The sequence below is a fragment of the Leopardus geoffroyi genome, chromosome D2 (assembly GCF_018350155.1).
Source record: "Leopardus geoffroyi isolate Oge1 chromosome D2, O.geoffroyi_Oge1_pat1.0, whole genome shotgun sequence".
NCBI classification, from domain to species: domain Eukaryota; kingdom Metazoa; phylum Chordata; class Mammalia; order Carnivora; family Felidae; genus Leopardus; species Leopardus geoffroyi.
This window is the reverse complement of record NC_059334.1, coordinates 56201583-56215931: the sequence shown is the minus strand read 5'-3', so window position 1 is coordinate 56215931 and position 14349 is coordinate 56201583. Positions and strand designations below refer to the sequence as shown.

At 46.1% G+C, this 14349-nt stretch overlaps 1 protein-coding gene across 1 annotated transcript in view; it reads left to right on the top strand.

Annotated features, from left to right (window-relative positions):
• The window catches only part of TLL2 (tolloid like 2), a 124008-nt gene that overhangs the window by 14399 nt on the left and 95260 nt on the right, over nt 1-14349 (top strand). The window contains exon 2 of the mRNA XM_045438379.1: nt 10710-10820. Coding sequence (XP_045294335.1) covers nt 10710-10820 — 111 coding nt within the window. The remainder of the gene's footprint in view (nt 1-10709; nt 10821-14349) is intronic.

The following is a 14349-nucleotide window of genomic DNA, read 5'->3' as shown; positions in this document are numbered from 1 at the left end:
GAGATATTAGGGCTTATGAGATATGCCTGGTCCTGGAATCAGGCACATAAGATACAAAATTATAGCCCAAGAAGCTCTGGCTTTAAGGACCTAAACGGCACCCTTCTCTCCAATACTGAGTGGAGGCCTGTGAGCTCAGGCTGTGGGAACATAGCAAGTGTGAGACAGCAGTGGGTCACATTCTGCTGGAATTAAGCGGTGAAAAGTGTTCTCTTAGGCCAAAGTAGCCAATCACCTTACTAGTCTGAATGCCACCGTCCTGTTTAGCTATGGAAATAACATAACGGAAGGATTTTCTTAGCACAGCGATGTGAGGCAGGGTCCCAGCAGGAAACAGACTTTACCCTAGATGTTTCGAGTGAAGAGACCTTCATGAAGAGACTACTTACAGAGGCAGGGTTAAGGAACAAAGAAAAGCATGAAGCACCCAGAGGCGAGTAAGCCACCCCTGTGGCTGAAGGGACAGGGAAGGAGCAGTGCTGTTGGAGAAAGATGGGAAGAAAGATGGGAAGAAAGGCCTGTGTCTCTCGCTCCCCTTCCATCTCATCTGCCAGGGTTCCTCCTGCTTGAGTACCACAAGAAGCCAGAGAACAGGGGTCGTGGCGGATGCAGTCCATAGGATCAGCCTTCCCAGGCACAGAGCAGGGCAGAGAGGGTGGAGAGGAAGTACAGAAAGAATAACTTTAATCACAGCTCAGGCCTTGCTGCACATATTCTTTCACATGGATGGGAATACTTTTAGTATCTTTAAAAATACATATGTAAATGGCCAATGTGTGGCACTCTGATGCCACGCCTCCCCCACGCCAAAGGCAGACATGGCTAATGGATCATGGAGCTCTTTTCTATGGGTCCAAGAAGTCACCTCACAGTGCTCAAAGAAACATCACCAACTGAGTGGGCATGGTACATAAGATGAGACCTATTTTGAGCTATAAAGACTTAGATAACCTTGCAAGTATGGCCTACCTGCCTGCTCTTGCCAATCTAGTGGGTAATCCTTTCTTTCTGGGAAATGGCTGCATGGGTATTTCTTAAGCCAAGTGAGTTCTGCTTGGAAAGCCAAGATGTGGCGTGGCTCTGATATGCACTGATACAGCCATATTGTGATGTAGATGAAGAGGTGAGGCGGGAGGCCATATCTGCCTTGAGCAAGGCAGCCACCAGCCCAGGCACTAGGAGGACTCCCTTGGCTCATCTGTAAAATAGGATGGTGTCAACCAAGGCAGAACTCTCTTGAGTTGGAATCAGCAGCTTTCAGAGCCCAGTTGCTCTGTCATAGCCGGCTGTATGTGGTGCTCTCCTCGGTCCTGACTGATCTTTAACGTGGAGTCCTCTGGATTCTAAGGCCTTGCTGTGTTTCTGGTGTGCAGTCTCAGACTGCTGAGTTCAGACCGTAAGTGGCTTTGAGTAGGAAACCCTTAGCTAGAGCAAATGAATAATAGGTTATGAACGTTGCCAGCATGGTGTAGGGTGTTATGGCACATAGGCCCCAGCTCATGTGCCATTTCTATGAATTTGTGCTGGCCCTCTGCAGCACTGTGTTGGGATGGACTTGGAGGCAGTGTCCATGTTTGATAGACAGGAGGACCGTGATTAGGGATATTGCCGTGGGTGGAGGGGAACACGTGCCTGTCTCATATTTGCCATCCCTGGTGTAGGGAAAGAGCACCTATTTCGAGCACATCATTTAACCTTCCTGGACCTCAGTTTCCTCACCAGGAAAAGAAGGACATTGCTTAGATGACTTTTAAACTCTCTCCAGCTTAGGAATTCCATGATTCAGACTAGTTTATAAAGAATGTGAAACTTGCCACAAATCTGATCCAATTAAAATATTTCCAGCTCCCCACTCCTTTCTGCCATATGTTGAGTAACTGAGCTATCTGTCCCTTGCGAGGGCCATTTCCCCAGGCTGGAGCAGCTGGAGACCCTGAGACAGGAGGCCTCCCATACTAAACAGACCTTACTCTTTAATCTCAACCAAAAGATCCAGGAGGCGTGATTCACATCTCGCCCCGCTTCCTCTCCTCTGTCCTCCGAGAGCCCGAACCTCTCCCCTCGTGCTCTGCAAACGCGCCTGAATGCAGAGTCCTGAAATTTAGGTTCATGGTTTCAAAGTTCATGGTCCTGAGAATAAACAAAAAAACTATTGTGGTTGCATAGAGCTGTGGACCCCATTAACACCGCCCCATGAATATTTATAGTGTGAAACTACAAAAGAACATAGAGGCCATATTGTATTTCCTAGAACTTTCTTTCCATGGGGTCCTTTCTCTGTGGGTCACTTTAATGTAAGCTTTGCTTATTTAGTTGCACACTTTAAGCCGATTAACTTTTTACTAAAAAAAAAAAAAAAAAAAATACCCCTCCCTGTTTGTTTGTACATACACTCCCTTGACAAAGATTCACAGAAAACTGCTTTAAACCTGTTCAATCCCTCTGTTGGAAACTTGGAGTGAACTAAATGTGTCTCTGGGTAGGATTTCCCTGTAACTGTTCTTCCGCCTCTGGCCTTGTTTCCCGGGAGGAATTCCGATGGTTATAGAATGCGTCGTATTTAGTTCCTCTGAAAATCTCGGCTTCTCTCTAGGTGACCCTTACGGAGCACTAGCGAGATCCTTCCTTCGTGGCTTGTCATTGGGATGACAAAGGGCAGGCCCTGGGTGGGTAGATACCTTCTATTTCTCAAACAGAAATTGTAGGGAAATCAAACATCAGAGCTGGAGGACCTCAGAGGCCGCAGACTCTCCTGGTCTCCAGACGTCAGTGAGCATGAGTCACCTGTGTGGGGGCGGGGCATGAATTTAAAATGCACATTCCTGGGTTCTGTCTCTGGAGATTCTGATTTCATCAGTTCTGGGTTGGAGCTTGGGGATCATCACAGCAAGACACTCCTTAGACATTTGGAACCCAAGTGGTTTGTGGACCATGACTTGGGAAGCACTGAGCCGGTTCAGCTGTCTCCTTGTACGGGTGAAGAAAATGCCACCAGAGGGGAAAGTTGTCTGTCCAATGTCACACACAGCATCCACGCTCCCTCTTCCTCAGTACAGCTGAAGCCTGTGGCTCCATAGTGCTTTAATCTGGGCTGTCGTGTCCTGAGATGCAGCTTTACTGTGGAACATTTGTGATGAGGTCCATACGAGGGAAGCTGATTGAAATATAAACCACCTCTCAGCACAGGCCCAAGTTGAAAGTGTAGATGTGAAGGTGAGGCCATAGCCTGGTTGGGGGAGGGGAGGGAAGAGAAGTGGAGGTAAGTACCTATTGGAGGTCATTCTCATGGGAGAGATCAAGGTCTCCGTGGGTTTTGGAGTGAGACCCAGGGTGGGGCCTGTTGCCAGGATAGACTGGGAAATAGTTGGGGGTATCCTCAAGCAATGTCAGCCCCCACCCCAGCCTGTCCTCCTACTCTCTGGGTGCCAGGAAACAGAGTCCTGGGGAGAGTGTGGTTGGTGACAGAGGGTGACGGCAGAGTCAAAGCGGTCTCCCTCTGACTGGCTGGGCTTCTGCCTGGCTCACAGGCTTCCCAGCTCTGCGACCCCCAAACCAAGGGCCACTTAACACCCCCAGGATCCCCCAACCAGACTTTCAGAATCTGGGGTAGGAAAGGGTGTTTGGGACCCCCTGGCCGTCCCCTCCTGCACTCTGACCCCTCCAAGCACCCTTGCGAGTAGCTCCTCTGGGAACAGAGCTGACCATGAGATCAGCCCCCACCTGGAGTCCCAATTCGAGAAACTGGGTCCTGTGCCAGGCAGTGAACTGAGCTCCAAGTTTAGAGCCAAAAGGTCTGATTTCAAGCCCCACCCACTTCTCATAGGCTGTAAACGTGGGCTGGTCATTAACTCCCCTAGGTCTTACTTCCCCCATAACATGGGGCTAACCGGTTCTTGCCCTGCTGTCCCCTGTGACTTCAAAGAGGAGCATGCCTTCACTCACTTGTTCATTTATGCAAATGCTCTGCAGGCGCTGAGCTGGGGGCTGGGGTGAGTGGTGGGGACAACAGGTGCAGGGGACTGTGAGGGGCTGTACCAAACTGAGGGACTCCTTGTGGCCTCCCACACCATGGGTGTTCTAACCTCCCCGGGCTCTGCTCCTGGTGTCTGAGCCTTCCCTTGGTTCCTGTGGCCTCACGTTCTACCTTGTTCTTGCTGTCCTCGGCGGTCTACACACATGGGTACCCTGCGTCAACTGGGCCCCCCCACATGGGGCCCCTTTTGCCCCTGTCCTGACAGCGCCTTACTGCTTCTCACCACAGTGCCTTTGCTTACACTGCTCCGTCGGTCACGTGCCCTTTCCTCTCGTTGCCCACTCGACAGACTTCTGCTCCTCCAGTGTCACCCACTCTGTGAGGCTTCTCCTGATTGCACCCCCACAACTACATCAGTCACTCCTCTGTAGGCCTCCCTCCCTGAGCAGCGTGGATCATTGCGAGGCAAAGATGGATGGCAGTTGAGAGTGGACTTGAGAGGTGGCCCAGGGCAGATCACCTTACCTCCTGAGCCTGCTTTTCTCATCTGAAAAATGATGCTGTGTATTGCGTGGAGTTGCCATTGGCAGGGTTAGAGGAGCATAGGAGCTTGGCATCTGGCTGGTGCTCAAGAATGATCAATCCCTTTCTCTTCAGTGCCTTGCTCCTGGGAGAAGAACTAAAACATCAGATTTGGGAGAAAAAGAGGGCTGATCCAAGATAAAGGAGGATGCATTGGGAGGGCATGGGTTCTGTGTCACTGGAAGTGTGTGAGAAGAGGCCATTCAGGCATCAGTTGGTGGGTTGGACCCGACGACCAGTAGGGCCCCTCCTAGGCCTCAGAGTCTATAATTCCTGGAGGAATGCTGAGTGGTGCAACAGTCTCCAAAAGGTGTTCCTTAGGACAGGATTCAGTGAAAAGAAATGCCAGGGCAAACCACATTGGGAAAGGCTGCATTCTCTTTCTCTTGGAGACTCGTGATATTTGTTAGGATTGTAAAGCCTCTGAGAAGTCCTGCAGTAAGGGAAGCTGTTTAATGCAACATTTCTTATTAGAATTTAAAACTTTGGGTGGCACCTGGGTGGCTCAGTCAGTGGAGCCCCCGACTTCGGCTCAGGTCATGATCTCACAGTTTGAAGGTTTAAGCCCCGTGTCGGACTCTGTGCTGACAGAGACTGTTCCGAGACTGGAGCTTGCTTTGGATTCTGTCTCCCTCTCTCTCTGCCCCTCCCCTGCTCATGCTCTGTCCCTCTCTCCCAAAAATAAATAAAAATATTTAAAAAAAATTTTTTAAAAGGTATAACTTTGGGAAGACTTGGCTTTGTTGGTGAGAGTTCTGACTTGGGAATCAGGGAGGCCTCAGTTAACTTCAAACATCTCTGAAGCCTCTTCCTGCTTGCATGGCCTTGACCAAATCCTAACTCCTCTCTGGGCCTTTATTTGAGATTGATGTGTAGAATGCATTTGGCCTGGTACCTGAGACAGAGTGCCAAATGCTTCTGTTGTAGATGGCAAAAGGCAGGCAGAACAGGATGCTGTGAGACTCCTCAATGGGAGCCTTTTCCTGCAAGGCAAGGCTGGCTCATGGTCATCTTTTGCAGCCTTGAGGGTCAGGCATACACATGGGATCAGATGGGGAGCATAATAAAACTTTACAGATACTCATCACAGTAGTGTGCTGGAGCTGGCTCTCACCTGTAAGCTTGTGAGAACCCATTGTATGCTCCTTTTCCCAATTCCATGTTCTGTAACTCTGAAATCAGCCAGGGTGGGAGTGTTTACACCAGAGAAATCAGCAAACGCGCCAAATCAGGGCTCTCCCCTCCCCTTAGCCAATTGTTAATCATCAGCACATCACTCACTGATCATTAGAAAGTATTTCTTCGAAAGTAGTCTTTTATATTTGCAAGTTTCTTATATAAAAACTTTAAAATTGCATCTGACTACTTTAAAGATTTCTATTTTTGATTTCTGGAAAGCATTTTTCCTATTGTATTTCATGATCTATTCCTGACATAGTTACTAGCCAGAGCTTCGTAACAAAACACCACCACCTTGTGACAACTCCCTAAATTGCAGGTTGGAGTTCCAGTGGGCTCAGCCAGGACTGGAGCAGATGGTATTTCCACCGATGGGCATTTTAGATGTTTCCTCTGGCCTCTCCATTCAAGTTCAACATTTCTGTGAAAGATTACCCTGCTTGACCTCTTCATTATAGCCAGGACAAGCCTAAGAGAGGTGTAGGGGAGCCTGTGCCCCCAGGGACATGGTTGAGTGAGGCAACCTCTGGTGCCTTGGGTCAGTGCTTCTCAGACTTCAGTGTGCACACGTTCATGGGAATCTTGTTCACATGCAGCTTCTGATTCAGCAGGTCTGCTGTGGACTCTGTGATCTCGTATTTCTGTCGAGCTCCAAGACAACAATGCTGCTGCTCGTCTGCAGATTACACTTAAGAGTAGCCAGAGTTGGTGAGGGAAACTTTCCCTAGGTGGTAGGAATCCTCAGAGAGCTTCTCTTAGGAGATGGCCATGGGCCATGTTTTGCCTTTTGGTAAGAATTCAAAAGCTATGTGTTTTGAATGCATAGACTTAGCTCATTTGCTTCTAACTATTGTTCAGCCAACTTGTTGACTTAATTCTTAAATTTTCATATTAAAAAAATTTTTTAATGTTTATTTTTGAGAGAGAGAGACAGAGCATGAGCAGGAGAGGGACAGAGAGAGAGGGAGACACAGAGTCCGAAGCAGGCTCCAGGCTCTGAGCTGTCAGCACAGAGCCCGACGCGGGCCTCGAACTCACAAACTGCAGGATCATGTTATGGGCTGAAGTTGGACGCTTAACCGACTGAGCCACCCAGGCGCCCCAATATTTTTTTCATTTATTTGGAATCTATTTTGGTGTATAGTGTAAGGTCCTCAAATAGCTAACCCATTTGTCTATACATAATTCGTAGTTTAGTCCCCGTCTTTCCACAAATTTGTGAGATTTCCTTATATATGAATTTTCTTATATAGAGTAGAGATCACTTCTGGACTATTCCATGTTGCAGGGTTGTTGTAGCTTTAAAACATATTTTGATGTCTGATGAGGCCCGTCCTCCCTTAGTGCTCTTTCTTGACTGTTATCACCTAATTATGCAGATGAACTTTAATACCACCCTATCATAATAAGAAAAACATTGAGATTTTGATTGAAGCATAATAAACCTACACATTAATTTGAAAAAAAATCAACATAGCATGTCTTTCTTTTCATGTCAGTCACTTTTTATAGCTTTTAGTAGAATTTTACATTCTTGACATAGTATCACACTTTTGTATCAAGGTTATTTCTAGAAATGTGGTGCTCTTTGCTATTTTAAATATAATTTATTATTTTATTTATATCATTATATAAAATTTTATTTTATATTATTTATATTTGTAGGATAGCCATTAGCCACATGTAGCAATTTAAATTTAAATTAATTAAAATAAAATAAAATGTAAAACTCCGTTCCTCAATTACATTAGCCACATTTCAAGTGCCCAGTAACCACATGTGGTTATTGAAAAACTCAGATATAGAACTTTTCCACCATTGCAGAAAGTTCTATTGCACAGCTGTATAGTGGTATTGTTGATCCATTGTTGATCCAGTGGTATTGTTGACCTTATGTGTTGTTATAGTATCTTATTTTATTTGGGAACACTTTTCAACTTATTCTTTTAAATTTCTAGGAAGAGCAGTTGCTTTTACCCAAACTTCTGGTTTATTTTCTGCAACAGTATTACCCTGATTCTCTTCCTAAAGATGAAAGATGAAAGATGATTCTCTTCCTAAAGATCTTCCTAAAGATGAAAGCAGGAAGGGCCAATATATCCCTGATGGTTGCTACTCCTACACTCGCCATGGCAGACATCACTAATCAATCACAGCACTCTTTGCTGTTCCCTGAACTATTGCTGTTTTTGAAACTGACATCTTCGTGCCTTGCTCTTCTCTGGTTCCTGAGATGGAATAGGATGCAATGGCAGGAAAAGAGGTGTCTTCCCCATGTGTGCTCCCCAGGGGAGGGCCTTGATCCCACCTCCTGAGAGTAGTTCTCCAGTCATTCTCCTCCATGGCCTTCTATGGCCCCACTCAGGGAGGCCTGTCTTTTCTGTTTCATTATTCTTATTGCACTATCTGAAGAGGACATCTTTTTCAGCCTACTTCCTTCCCCATAGAAGGTTGGGGGCCCAAGGATCACTAGGGGTCATTTTAAATCTCAAACAGTTGAGGTCTTTTGTAGGCCATACTAGTGGGCGTTTTGGGCACAATACTTTTCTGAAATGTGAGTTGTCTTCCTATTTGATTCAGCTCCACATGCCATACCCACACCACAGTCATTTCCTACACATGCCTCTCTGTCCGGCGTAATGGCTGGCACCTTGCACTTATGAGGCCTCTGTGAGGGAACCACACTTTTGGTCTCCTGTACCGAACCATGCTTCTCACACTGAAAGAATGTACTGGGCACCACCTTGACTGGCCCTCGCTATAGAGTTGAGTTCTTTTTTTGTCTCACACAAATTTCTTGAGGTATATTTACATACTATACAATTACTCATTGTAAGTGTACAATTCAATGATTTTAGTAAGTTCATAGTTGTGCAACCATCACCACCATTAAATTATGGAACATTTCCACCACCTGGAAAAGTTCCCTCATACCCATTTATAGTCAAGTCCCCATCCTGACCCCAACCTTAGCGATCACTTTTCTGACTCTATAAATTAGCCTTTTCTAGACATTCAGGGTAAATGGAATCATCTTTTGCATCTAGCTTTTTTCACTTAGCTAGATGTTTTTGAAATTCATACATGTTGTAGCATGTGTCAATAGTTTGTTCTTTTTAATTGCTGAATAGTTTTCCATTTTATATGTATATCACTTTTTGTTGATCTGTTCCACAGGCAATAGACATTTATGTTGTTTTCAAGTTTGGAGCCATTGATGAATAAGGTTGCTGTAAACATTTGAATTTATGTCTTTGTGTGGACATATGTTTTCATTTCTCTTGGGAAGTTTCCCTAGGAGTAGAATTTCTGGGTCTTTTGATAAGATTATGTTTAAGTTTTTAGGAAATTGCCAAATGACTTTTCTACAGATAGTATACTATCTTATATTCCACCTAGCAATGGATGAGGGTTCCCATTTCTCTACACCACAAAGCTGAGTTTGAATTAGCCTTTGTTACTCAAAGGCCTTCTCAGTTTTCCTTTCATTGATTAGTAATGAGAATAGGTTGGGTCTTCCTCAATTTCTGCACTCTCCCTATTCCTTTTCATTCCACTATAAATTGCCTAATTCTCTATAAAACTCTTTTCTTTCTTAGCAAATGCAGCTAATAGCAACCAAAGCATGCTATTAACATTCTGACTCTCAAGCTCTCCACTTAAAGCTATGGCTTTTTTAAGCTATGGCAGTTTATCATCTGCCTTCCAAGTTAATGCAGGCAATATTTTTACCAGGTACCTCATCACTGCATAACATACATCACCTCCTTCCAGCCTTAATTAAGTTTCCTTGACATCCACTGCCTTGTGCCCAAACACAATTTATTTTTGTTACAGTAGAACACTACTTCTGATAGCAATTTCTGTATTAGTCAGGATGAAGATATTGTGCTCTAGTAACAAATAGCCCCAAATCTCAGAGACTTATAAAAATAGCAGTTTTTATCCTCCTTATTCATGCCACGTATCCATCCTGATCAGCCATATCTCTGCTCCACATCATATTTACTCTAGAACCCAGGTGATAGAGTCACCGCATTCTGGAATGTTGCTTGTCTTTTGGTAAAAGGAAAAGAGGACATGTGAATCATGCACTAACTCTTAAAGCTTCCTCTCACATTTAATTAGTCAGAGCAGGTGAAGTGGCCAGTCCTAACATTAATGGGACAGAGACAGATAATCTTCCCCAGGGAAAGGCAGCAAATATTGTGAACAGTAGTATCATTTACCACATTATGTTTTTTTTTTTTGTTTTGTTTTGTTTTTAATATCCTGGAGACTCTGGCAAAGAAAGAAACAGCTGCCTCTATGTGGTAGTTTTGCCCAGAGCTGCTCACAGCTAGAGTAAGACAGGGTGTCCTTTCAAAATACCTTATAGACCTAGGCCTTTGATCTTCATGGTGGTTGGCCCTGGCCCTGTGGCTTTGGTACACAGAATTATTATATGTTATTCCTCTGTCTCTACCAGCCCCATGTGTTAGGTTCACAGAAAGATCTGATTGGATGGACTGTCATTTCTAGGGGGTGCCTGCGTGGCTCAGTTGGTTAAGGGTCTGACTCTCGATTTCTGCTCAGGTCATGGATGAGATCAAGCCCCATGTCAGGCTCACATTAACAGCGCAGAGCCTGCTTGAGATTTTCTCTCTCTCTCTCTCTGCCTTTCCCTTGTTCACTCTCTCTCTCTCTCAAAATAAATAAATAAACATTAAAAAAATACTTTACAGACCTAGGCCTTTGATCTTCAAGGTGGTTGACCCCAGTCCTAGGACTTTAATACACAGAATTATTACATGTCATTCCTCTGTCTCTGCCAGCCCTATGTGTTGGGTTCAGGGAGAAATTTGATTGGATGGACTTTCATTTCTAGAGTTTTCCATTCAACGTCCAATGTCCTCTGAAACATTCATAAATCCATTTTTTTCTTGATCTCCAGCTTAAATGGACCCATTTATGTTTTTTTTTTTTTTCTTCCCAGCTGTCTTTTGGGGAGACATTGCCTTGGACGAAGAGGACCTGAAGTTATTTCATATTGACAAAGCCAGAGACTGGATCAAGCAGTCAGTAGAAGAAAGGGGACATAGCACAGGTAAGTACTGTGTCCCCTACTTCTCTTTCTCTGGGGAGAGGGGTCAGGGACTCCAGCAAGGGTAGATGTGGACCATGAGACATCAGTATCTGACCTGTCAGTCCCATGCACACCTGTTTGTGGAAAACCAGAGGGACGCTCTTTCTGCCCTACAGGCTATGGAGCCAGAGCCTCCGATCTGCTGACGCTTGTAAGAGAACATCCATTTGCCTCTTTATCTGAAGGTTCAGACTCCAGCTCAGAGGGTTCAGACTTGAGCTCAGTGTGGGTTCTCGGGACTTTGGCCTCAGGGTCCAGCACTTCCCAGACTGGAGAGAATTACTGCATGGGCTCCATTTAGGGCATGTTTGTTGATGATGCTCCTAATGCTTAGCACTGGGGGGAGATGTTTGCCCATGGGGTGCTGTGCTCTTCTTTTGCAGACAAACCAGGAAATACGATGGGGCTTCTGACGTTGGTACTCTTCTCCCTCCTTGCCTCCACCCTGGGGTGAATAGTAGGGGGACTGTGTCTTGAGTTCTCAGTCGCCCTGCCCACTGGGCTCAGATGCCTCAGCTCCAGGGAATCCCCATTCTGAAAAGCAGCAGAAGGGGAGGCTGTGCTGTGAGGCTGATGGGCCAGTGTGGCTCACGATGGCTTGCTATTTGGTGACCAGGGCTCACACGTGCCTGTTGCCAAACGACCTCTGCTACTTGCAGCCCCTCCTCCCACCCTCTTTCCTTTCTCTTGAGACTTTTTAACACTTACTGTGGTAAGAACCAAGGGGTTTACTCTCTTGACAAATTTTTAAGTGTACAAACTGTATTATAAACTATGGGCCCAGTGTGGTATGGCAGATCTTCAGAACTTACTTATCTTGTATAACTGAAGCTTTGTACCCTTTTCGGGAGGCACCTGCCATGGCCAAATGCAGTGCTGGAAAAGAGGAGTAAGATGTGACTCCTGCCTTCAAGGAAACCATTCATGCCAGGCAGACAGGGTTTAGACTTAGACAAGCTGTCCAACATCTCCAAGGCTCAGTTTTCCTATCTGCAAAATGGGGATGAAACCGGCACTCACTCCACAGGGGTTTGGGAGGATGGAGTCCAGGGTAATGCACCAGCCTGGTGCCTGGTACATAGCAAGTTCTCAGGCAATGGCAGATATGATCACTGAGGTGCTCCCAGTCTAGTGGAATGAGGCTGTCAGATAAATAGATGAAGGGCGGTTCCTCACGGCAAGTGCTCTGACGAACCAAGAGCAGTGGGAAGAGACAAGAGTGAGGGGAAGAAGCCTACCCAGCTGAGCCAGGAAAGGCATTGTGGGAATGGGAACTCTTGCATTATGTCTTGAAGGATGAGTATGAGTTCCTGAAGTCAAGAATTGAAAAGAGACATTTCGGGCAGTGGGGAAGCCATGTGGGGAGTATGAGAGGGCTTATCTCTACTCTGGGAACAGCAGTAAGGTGTGAGTCCCTGGAGGGTGGCTCTCTGGGGTAGGCTGTGATAGACAGATGCGCCTGGAAAGGGTGGCCAGGGTAAATGGTGAGGATGCCTGTCAGAGGGGTGGGTAGAAATGTGCCCAGAGTAAGGGGGCAATTCCCATGGCTCAAATATGAGCAACTACTGGGACTGGCCAAGTCCAAGCTCCTGCCAGGGGCTGGGGGAGGAGGGGACCCAGGCTCCCCATCTGTTTGAATTTTAAATGGACTTTTACAAACCAAATTATTTTTCACGCCAATATACACAACCTTAATCGGGCTCTCACAAAAGGAAACACCTCCATAATTCTACCACTGCAACTAACCAGTTCTTACCTGGAGGCCTAGAGAAGTTGACCTCATTGTCATCTCTGTGTGGTTAAAATTTTTTAAACTTCTTTTTGCAATATTGCTTAAAAATAGTAAATTCACATGTCTCAAATACACAGGATTGTGAACTTTTACATATGTCCACATAAACACCACCCAGACCAAGGCATGGAACATTTCCAGAACCATGGACGCTCCCTCATGCCCCCTCCCAGTCAGTACCCATCCCACTCTCCTGGCCTCTGTCACACGGACTTATTGTACCTGCATAAATAGAGTCACACAGCATGCGTTGTTTGTGTCTGTCTTATTTCACTCAGCTTTTTGACCTTGTTGCGTGAAGCAGTTTGTCTCTCGTTGTTGCGTGTGGTATTCTCTTGTGTGACCGAATGCTAGTGAAGTCATCCTTCTGTTGACAGGCATTTAGACAGGTCACAGTTTTGGGCTGTGATCCGTAAAGCGGCTGCTGACATTCTTAGACATATGTTAGGATGGACGCAAGCACTGATACCCACGGGGCAAGCACGAGTGGGATTGCTGGGTCTCGTGGTACGTAAGCTTTAGTAGATACCATCTGTTTTCCAAAGTGCTTGCACCAATGCACACTCTGTGTGGTACATACTGACTTGGAAAGTAGGAGTGGTGACCATACAAGATCCAGGAGGACCCTGGAGCTGGAGCTGTTTGGCTTGGGGACCCTTCTCACACACTCTGGGCCAGCACAGCAGTTACTTGATGCTTGTCCACGAACACAAGTGCTCAGGGTCACCCCTGTCAGTGATCCTGTGTGGTCCTGGGGGGACCTGCCATGGCACAGCGTGGGGGTCCAGCCTTGGCAGATGTGAGTGGGAGACCCCAGAGAGAGTCCGGGAGTGGCCAGCCACCATGTGGGCCAGCTCCTGGAGAGTTGCCTGCCTGGAAGGTTGCCTACGATGCTCAGTGCAGGGAAGCCTGGAGGCCCTGCCTTCACCTCTCTCGCAGCACTCCCCAAGGCCAGCATGGTCAGCCTCCTGGTCTAAGAACTTGGATCTTCTCTTTCCTTCTTCCCTGTGAACTCAGAGAAGTAGAGTCCACATCAAATTTGCCTTCAGATCCCTCGAAGGTGGCCCAGTCCCTTGTACCTAGAAGGCATGGTCAACATGGGTGAGAGAGGAAGAAGGAAGAGGCCTGTGGAGATCAGCAGATCCTGGAACCATCTCCTACGGGCTTAGACGATCAAGAGCTCCAATAGGGCTTTGCTTCCAGACAGATGGCTAAAGCACCGACTACAGTCATGGGCTTTGGGGTCAGACCATCTGGGCTTGGATTTTTGAGCTGGGTCTCAGTTTCTTCATCTATAAAATAGGAAGAGTAATGTGCAAGGACAAAAAGAATATGTATGAAGTGCTTAGCACAGTGCCTGGCTAATAATAAGAGCTCAATAAATATCAAATCTGCCACCTCTTCATTATTAGTAGTAATAGTATTTACAGAAAGCCCACTGATCTGGAGGGTGTAGGGCTAAAATGGAGAGTGGGGAAACTTTGCAATGTACCGGAGGGAACTTGCAGCTTGGGTTTGAGGCCTTTGAAACATGTACCTACCTAGTGTTTCCTCCTTCCCAAGCTTGGAATTTTTTTTTTTTTTTTTTCTGTGTGTTTTTATGGGAAAGTGATTTTTATCCTGATCACTTTTCTCTGCGGGCCAATAGTACTTTGCAACTATCTAGAATAGTTGTTTTATTTTCAGAATGGGAATACT